Source organism: Macaca thibetana, chromosome 12, assembly GCF_024542745.1.
Source record: "Macaca thibetana thibetana isolate TM-01 chromosome 12, ASM2454274v1, whole genome shotgun sequence".
NCBI classification, from domain to species: domain Eukaryota; kingdom Metazoa; phylum Chordata; class Mammalia; order Primates; family Cercopithecidae; genus Macaca; species Macaca thibetana.
Genome location: NC_065589.1, coordinates 2,708,071 through 2,717,039, shown reverse-complemented (window position 1 = coordinate 2,717,039; position 8,969 = coordinate 2,708,071). Strand labels below are relative to the sequence as shown.

The window sequence follows — 8,969 nt, the reverse complement described above, 5'->3', positions numbered from 1 at the left end:
ACTGTGGCTTTTCCTGTCTTCCCCCTTTCCGTCCATGCATTGTTTTCACTGTAAGTGCTTGGCTAATACAGGAAAGTAGAATGAGTAAGAAAAAGTACAATAGGGTCCTTGGTTGTTGGTGTTATTCACAAGGCCACTGCCTTCTTTCTGTGTTTGAAGTGGACCTCACGTGGAAAGCGTGGCTTTCCCACAGACTCAGTGGCAGACACACACAATGACCTGTTCCTGGCCTCGAGTCTTGCTGGTCTCCCGTGCATCCTGGGGTCACTGGAATTCTGCACTCACGGTGTCACCAATGCCACGTGTGAATGGACAGGCAAGGAATGGCAGACATGCATATCGTGCAAATCTCCTGTGCTCCTGCCCCTGCTGTGCAGTCCTTCCAAAACACAAGTTCAAAGGTAAAGTTATCAAGATACAAGGCAGACCTGACCGAGCATTAAGCCCAGCACAGAGCCCTTCTAAATGCTGGGCCCCATGAGACTGCACACCTGTGAAGCTTGCAGTCCCCTTGTCTTAACTGCAATTGACAGGAAATTCAAGGGTAGAGAAGCATGTTAAACACCACCACAAGGACACAGCAAATCCAGGGTGGGGGGCACGGCAGCCAATGACCCAGACACTGCAACCAGCCAGTGGGGGCACAGAAGGGAGGAAAGAGGCTGAAACAGGCTCCATTGAAGGAAATGAGAACTTGTTTGGCTCTTGATTCAAACAAACCAACTGTAAAAATACATCTCTGGATAATTAGGGGAACTTGGATATGAACTTGTATTTGATGCTATAGAGGTAAAGGAAGTCTTCTTAGTTTAGTTAGGAGTGAAGGGCAGTCGTATGTGTCGTGGTTACGTGGGGAAAAGGCCCGATCCGCGAAAGATGCAGATGAAGTCATCTGTAAGTCAAATAACAAGATGTTTGGGATTTGACGTATTTTAGAAAAAAACAGCAGGCGAATAGTTGGCACAAGATTGGCAAACTATTGAAAATGCGTGAATCCGAGAGGTTCATCATTTTATTCTACTTTTTAAACAGTTTTTTAAATGTTCTATAACAGAAAGACGGAAAATTACGTATGTGTGTGTAGGGGTGTGTGTGTACTTATTGATTATGTATTCCTTAAACAAATATTTTCTTTTAGTTTATAAGGAATTATATTTTCAACACTGAATTAATTACCCTGTTTTGCAATAAATTAGTAAGCAGTTAATGAAGAATGAACTATGATCCACTTTGGCATGGAACTTTGGCATGGAAATCACTTTTTATCTCAACTTTGTATCCCTTCTTTTCACTTCTTCAAGCAATATGGACAATTTCCCAGCACATAAGGCACACTATAATGTTCTTTCTTGAAGATGTAACTCTATACGTTTCAGTAGCTAATTATTCAAGTTTTTACTTAGTAAAAATTCAAGAAAAATCCTATTTTATTAGAAATTCTATCACTAAAATTATATGTGATAAATTGATTCTTCCCATGACTCTTTAGGGAAAAAATACATTTTTAGCTCATACTTTTTATTAAAGTGAAAGAAAAAAATTAACATGCACATACAACACACATGTAAATTAGAGACAAGTTTAGACACAGGAGTAGATTGGATTTGCCTAAATATGGCCTCAGATTAATAAAACCAAAGGGGAAAAGTTGACTATTTTTGTTGTTGTTATTGACAAGTATCCGTTATATTTTGAAAAGCATCCATACTTGATGAAGTGCTGGAGGGCCGGAGAGCAACCCAGGCTTTCGGATTCCAGGCTAGCAGCTTCCCTCTGGATTCAATCCCTCTCCTCGGCCCTCCTCCTCCTCCTCCACTTCTTACCTAACTGCCTGTCCTCAGGCCTAAAGCCACCACACCCTGCTGTTGGGAGGCCCTGAAGACTGATGGCCACCCTGGAGGTCACTCAGCCCCCAGAGACTGCAGCACCCAGGCCGGTAGTGGGAGTGAGCCAGGTTCACCCCTCCCTCTGCCACCCCAGCCTCAGCTCCAGAAGCACGCACATCCCCTGTGGCACACAGACCCTTCCTGCATCCCTTCAGTTCCCTCCTGGGATTCCTCTTCCTTTCATCAGCAGGACACTGGGAGAAGGAACCATCCCTACCAAGAAAACTGGAAAGGCTTCAGTATCTGGCTAAGCTGGAATACAGAGCCAGGCTGCCTGCTCTGTGAGAAAACGGAAATGCAGGAACCAGCTGGGCCACAGCTCACAGAAGAAGCAAGGACTATTCCGAACCACCCAAGGCCCAGCTCACAAATGGAATAAGGACTATTCCGAACCACCCAGGGCCCAGCTCACAAATGGAATAAGGACTGTCAGGGTTATGCAGTCATGGGCATTTCTCCTCCACTTCCAAATACTCTGCAATGAAATCACGATGTTCATACCAAGGAAGTGATAAAATGAAAGACAGTGTTACTCTGAAGTCTACAGTGACATTTCCTATAGCACCTAGAAAGCCAAGTCTCTTACAGCACTCAGGAGGTGCTCAGACTGCACCTGGGGCTGTTTGGAGGAGGCGTTGCCCCTGCCTGCCAGCCTCCAGAGTCAGGAAGGGTGGCCCTGAGGGAGCTGCCTATATACACTCTGCTCTTTTTGCCAGCCCCCGGCCCACAACTGATTCCAGGACTGGGAGCTGATGCTGTATTTACGAGCTTTGCTCCTGGTGAGGTTGAACCCTGGGGCTTCCAACCTCAAAAGAGTTCAGACCCTAGAGGGCACCAGCAGGGGCAGGCAAGGAACACCTCTCCTTCCTTCCTTTGCACTGGTGAGCATGTGGGTATGTCCTGTGATTGCAGGTTCCTGCTAGTTAGTGCCACTTCCTCACAGGCGAGGTGAGAAGAGCAAGATGCAGGTGTCAAGTCTGCATCATCTTGGAAACCACGTTCATGAGTGCACAACCAAGTCCTACACAGATGGGGCAAGGACCACAGAAGAACAATAGTCATCATATGAAAGCACAGCAAATATGTTTCTGAGTTTATAGCACGCCAGGCCTGTCTCCTTCTCTCCACATGTAAAGGGGTGTGAAGGAGGGGTGTCACGGAAGGATGTGATGGAGGGTGTGGAGGGGTGGGATGTAGGTGTGATGGAGGGGTGTGATAGAGGGGTGTGAAGGGGTGTGATGGAGGGGTGTGATGGAGGGGTGTGGAAGGGTATAATGGAGGGGTGTGATGGAGGGATGTGATAGAGGGGTGTGGAGGGGTGTGATGGAGGGGTATGGAGGGGTGTGGAAGGGTGTAATGAAGGGGTGTGATGGAGGGATGTGATAGAGGGGTGTGGAGGGATGTGATGGAGGGATGTGGAGGGGTGTGATGGAGGGGTGTGGAGGGGATGTGATGGAGGGATGTGGAGGGGTGTGATGGAGGGGGTGGAGGGGTGTGATGGAGGGATATGGAGGGGTGTGATGGGTGTGATGGAGGGGTGTGATGGAGGGGTGTGATGGAGGGGTGTGAATCGAGGGGTGTGGAGGGGTGTGATGGAGGGTTGTGGAAGGGTGTTATGGAGGGGTGTGATGGAGGGGTGTGATGGAGGGGTGTGGCAGAGTGTGAGGGAGGGGTGTGATGGAGGAATGTGGAGGGTTGTGATTGAGGGGTGTAATGGAGGGGAGTCATGGAGGGGTGTAAAGGAGGGGTGTGATGGAGGGCGCTGATGGAGGAGTGTGATGGAGGGGTGTGGAGGGGTGTGGCAGGGTGTGATGGAAAGGTATGATGGAGAGGTGTGATGGAGGGGTGTGATGGAGGGGTGTGATGGAGTCATGGAGGGATGTGATAGGTGTGATGGAGGGGTGTGATGGAGGGGTGTGATCTAGGGGTGCGATGGAGGGGTGTGATAAGGAGTGTGATGGAGGAGTGTGATGGAGGGGTATGGAGGGGTATGGCAGGATGTGATGGAGAGGTATGATGGAGAGGTGTGATGGAGGGGTGTGATGGAGGAATGTGGAGGGTTATGATGGAGGGGAGTCATGGAGGGGTGTGATGGAAGGGTATGATGGAGGGGTGTGATGGAGGGGTGTGATGGAGGGGTGTGATGGAGTCATGGAGGGGTGTGATGGAGGAGTGTGATGGAGGGGTGTGATCGAGGGGTATGATGGAGGGGTATGAGGGTCCCTTCCACAATTGCCAGGACAAAACAGAAAACTGCACACTAGAGCTTCCAGGCGAGGTACCTGGAAAATGGTTGATAGTTATTTTTATTCTAGGCAAAACAAGTCTCCAACTCAACGAAGTCAGTTAGTAAGTAAGGCAGGTGGACATCAGAGCCAAAGCAATGAGACACTGGGCCACCCTGCACATCCCTGAGGGTAGAGAAGCTCCCAGGCCTCAATGCAACACTTAAAGGAGTGAGAAGCTGAATGGACAATGTCCAGCCCAGATGTAAAAGCAGAATTCCATGACCCGCAGCATCCACCACACAAAACCCATTATCATCCACAGTCACCAGCCCAGAAAGCCCACCAATCATCCACAGTCAGTAGGCTGGGAAGCCCGCCCATCATACAAAGTCATTAACCTGGGAAGACCACCCATTATCTACAGTTACCAGCCTGAAAAGCCCACCAATAATCCACAGGCACCAGCCCAGAAAGCCCATCCATCATCCACAGGCGCCAACCCGGAAAGCCAACCCATCTTCTGCAGTCACCAGCCCGGGAAATCCACACATTATCCACAGTCACCAGCCTAAGAAGTTCACCCATCATCTACAGTCACCAGCCTGGGAAGCACACTCATCATCTATGGTCGCCAGACTAGGAAGCACACCCATCATCCACAGTCACTAGCTCAAGAAACTCAACCATAATCCACAGTTGCCAGGCCAAAAAGCCCACCTATCATCCACAGTCACCAGCCCAAGGAGCCCATCCATCATCTACAATAACAGCCTGTGAAGTGCACCCATCACCTACAGTCTCCAACCTAGAAAGCCCATCCATCATACACAATCACCAGCCCGAAAAGCCCATTCATCATCTACAGTCAACAGCTCGGGAAGCCCACCCATCATCTACAGTCACCAGCTTAGGAAGCCCACCGATCACTCACATTTACCAGCCTGGGAAGCCCACAGATTATCTACAGTCACCAGCCAAGGAAATCCACCCATCACTCACAGTCACCAGCCCACTAAGCCCACCCAATATCTATAGTCACCAGCCTATGAAGCACCTGCATCATCTACAGTCTCCAGCTAAGGAACCCACCCATCATCCACAGTCACCTGACTATGAAGCCCACCTATTATCTGCAGTCACCAACCTGGGAAGCCCACCGTCATCTACAGTCGCCAGTCCATGAAGCCCACCAATCATTCACATGCACCAGTCAAGGAAGACCACCCATGATCTAACGTCTCCAGCCCAGGAATCCCAACCATTGTCTACAGTGACCAGCACCTGAAGTACAACCAGTATCCACAGTCACCAGCCCGGGAAGCCCACCCATCAACTACATTCACCAGCCTGGGAAGCCCACCAATAATCCAGTCACCAGCCCAGGAGGCCCACATATCATCCACAGTCACCAGCCTATGAAGCCCGCCGATCATTCACAGTTACCAGCCCAAGATGCCCACCCATCATCCAGTCTCCAGCCTGGAAAGCCTTCCCATCATCTACAGTAACCAGCCCAGAAAACCTACCCATCATCCACAGTCACCAGCTCTAAAAGCCCACCCATTATCTACAGTCTCCAGCCCAGGATGCCCACCCATCATCCACAGTCAGCAGCCTACGAAACCCACTCATCATCTACAGTCACCAACTCAGGAAGCCCAACAATCTTCTAGTCACTATCTCAGGAAGCCATCATCTGAAATCATTAGCTGAGAAAGCTCATCATCATCCAGTCACTAGGCCGGTAAGCCTACCTATCATCCATAGTTGCCAGCCCAAAAAGCTCACCTATCTTCCACAGTCACCAACACAGAAAACCCGACCATCATCCAGTCACCAGCCCGAGAGGCCAACCCCTTATCTACAGTAAAAAGCCCAGGAAGCCCACTCATCATGTATAGTAAAGAGTTTGGAAATCCCACCGATCACCTACATTAACCTACCTCAGAAGCCCACTCATCATTGAAAGTTAGTAGCTCCAGAAGCCCACACATCCTCCACAGTTGCCAGCCCAGGAATCCCACCCATCATCCACAATCACTAGCTTGAAAAGCTCAACCAGCATCTACAGTCACCAGTCAGGGAAGCCTACCAATAATTCACAGTCCATGGTCACCAGCATGGGAAGCCACTCATCATCTACAGTCATCAGCCCGGGTAGCCCACTCATCATCTAGAGCCAACAGTCCTAAAAGCCCACCCATCATCTACAGTCACTAGCTTGGGAAGCTCAACGATCATCTACAGTCAGCAGCTCAGGAAACCCACCCAACATCTTCAGTAACTAGCTCAAAAAGCCCACCCATCATTGATGTCACCAGCTCAGAAATCCCACCCACCATCTACAGTAGCCAGCCCAAAACACACACCCATCATCTACAGTCCAGGAAGCCTACCCATCATCCACAGTCACCAGAATAAAAAGCTCACCCATCATTTACAATCACCAGCCCAGGAAGCCCACCCATCATCTACAGTCTCCACAGGAAGCCCACTGACCATCAACAGATCTCAGGCGAAGGTAATCTGGTGACACCGTTTAGTGGCAGGGTGGTTCCTGAGGCAACTAAAGCACCCGGAGCTGCAGTCTAGACCCAAAGGGGCCCTGAGAGCCCGTCGTTGGAAACAGCCGGGATTCCTGTGGAAGGGGGCGGGGCTCCTGCTCCCCTGAATGCAGATTTGACTCGATTTTAATTAAAGCAAAGAGACAGCATGAGCCCAGCCAGTATTTGGGCTGCAGTTGTGGCCATTTCACCCAATCCACACAACACCCTTTCAGGTCGGGCCCCACCCCTCCTCCTCTCGTCCCCTTCGCCTGGCCTCCTGTAGTTTTGTGTTCCTGGAGTGACCCCATGCGCTCAGGACAGCCTGGGCTCCTGGGATGGGCAGACGCCCCCATCATCCAGGGCGTCTGGACCCTGTGCTGCCCCTCTGTTACCATTGCCCACCCCTGGTTCTCTGCAGCTCTGAGGCTGTTTCACAGACTTGGAAACGGAGGCCCGGAGCTCACACAGGCAGTGAGTGGCTGTGGTGGAAATCAAGAGCGTGTTCTTGTCTGACCCAGCTCACCTCACCTCTGCTTGGTCAGGTCACCCGGAGGCACTGAGGCTTCCCAGGGTCACAGCTGGACATGACACAGGGCAGCTGGTGAGACACGCGTTTCTTCCCCACTAAGGAACATTTCTCTAGCAAACCATTTCTCATGAGTGCTTCGGACCTTGAATCACCTTTCAGGAACGTGGCCACAGACCGCCAGCATGGTGGGCTTGTGTGTTACATTGAGCACAGGGCGAGGAGGGCTCCTTCTGCATTTTACTCGGAGGTGACCAGGAAGGGCCTTGGCCACCTCAGCCCCGCCAACCTGCAGTCACGGTGGACGGAATCATCCCACAGCCCCTTCCCTCCCTGGGCTGCTCTGTGTGTCCCAGGACAGGGCAGATCCAGATGCTCCTGGAGTGAGGCTCTGGGTGCAAGTCTGTTTTTCTGTAAGGCCAGACAGAAGGCGTGAGCATGCCCGACAAACAAGGCTGGACGCTGCCCTGTGGAAAAGGGGAAAAGAGATCATCTGGAAGCATTTTATAAGGAAAAGAATGTAAATTATACCTATTATATGTATATTCAGAAAATCTTTGCAGTTTGGAAAATGTGTCCTGGCTCTGCCATTTCTTCCCATTTCCTGCAATTTCCTTCCCCATTGTCAAGATTCTAAAAGCCAGTCTCTCCCCTTCTCACAGATGGGTCCTTTTTAGTTGGCAGCTGCCGGCTTCTAACCAGGCCCTGCTGGAACAGACTCACTTTGGGCTGAGAGTGGCGTAGGGAAGATCCCGCAGCTCTTAGATGCAGGGGAGAACTTTGTGTCATTGAGATCAGGTGGGGCAGGGCCGCCTGGCCTCAGGGCTGCAGAGAACCAGGGGCGGGCAACGGTAACAGAGGGGCAGCACGGGGTCCAGACGCCCTGGATGATGGGGGCGTCTGCCCATCCCAGGAAGCCCAGGCTGTCCTGAGCGCATGGGGTCACTCCAGGAACACAAAACTACAGGAGGCCAGGCAAAGGGGGCAAGAGGAGGAGGGGTGGGGTCCTATCTCAGAGAAATCCAGGCTTTAGAGAAAGTGGCAGTGCACCCCAGAGATGGCCACACATACATACACAGACACACACATATATACACACACATAGAACACACACATACACAGACACACACAAATATACAGATGCACAGAGACACACTGATACACAAACATACACACACAGAACACACACATACATACTCAGACACACACTAATATACAGATACACACAGACACAGAGATACACACACATACACACACACAGGATACACACACAGACACACAAATATGCGGATACACACAGAGAGACTCAGAGATACACACACAGAGAACACACACATACACAGACACACACAAATATAGAGACACAGAGAGACACATAGAGATACACAAACTACACACACACGCACAGAACACACACATACACAGACACACACACATATACAGATGCACAGAGAAACACAGAGATACACAAACATACACAGAACACACACATACATACTCAGACACACACTAATACACAGATACACAGACACAGAGATACACACACATACACACACACACAATACACACATACACAGACACACAAATATACAGACACAGAGATACACACACATACACACACACAGAACACACACATACACAGACACACACAGAGAGACACAGAGATACACACACAAACATACACACACATGCACACACAGCACACATACACAGACACACACAAGTATACAGATACACACAGAGAGACACAGCGATACACACACACACACACACACAGAACACA

General features: G+C 50.2%; 1 protein-coding gene across 1 annotated transcript in view; it reads right to left on the bottom strand.

Annotated features, from left to right (window-relative positions):
- Window positions 1-743: 743 nt before the first annotated feature.
- NDUFA10 (NADH:ubiquinone oxidoreductase subunit A10) overlaps window positions 744-8,969 on the bottom strand; it is a 206,838-nt gene continuing 198,612 nt past the window's right edge. The window contains exon 10 of the mRNA XM_050751547.1: window positions 744-892. Coding sequence (XP_050607504.1) covers window positions 782-892 — 111 coding nt within the window. The 3' untranslated portion in view covers window positions 744-781. The remainder of the gene's footprint in view (window positions 893-8,969) is intronic.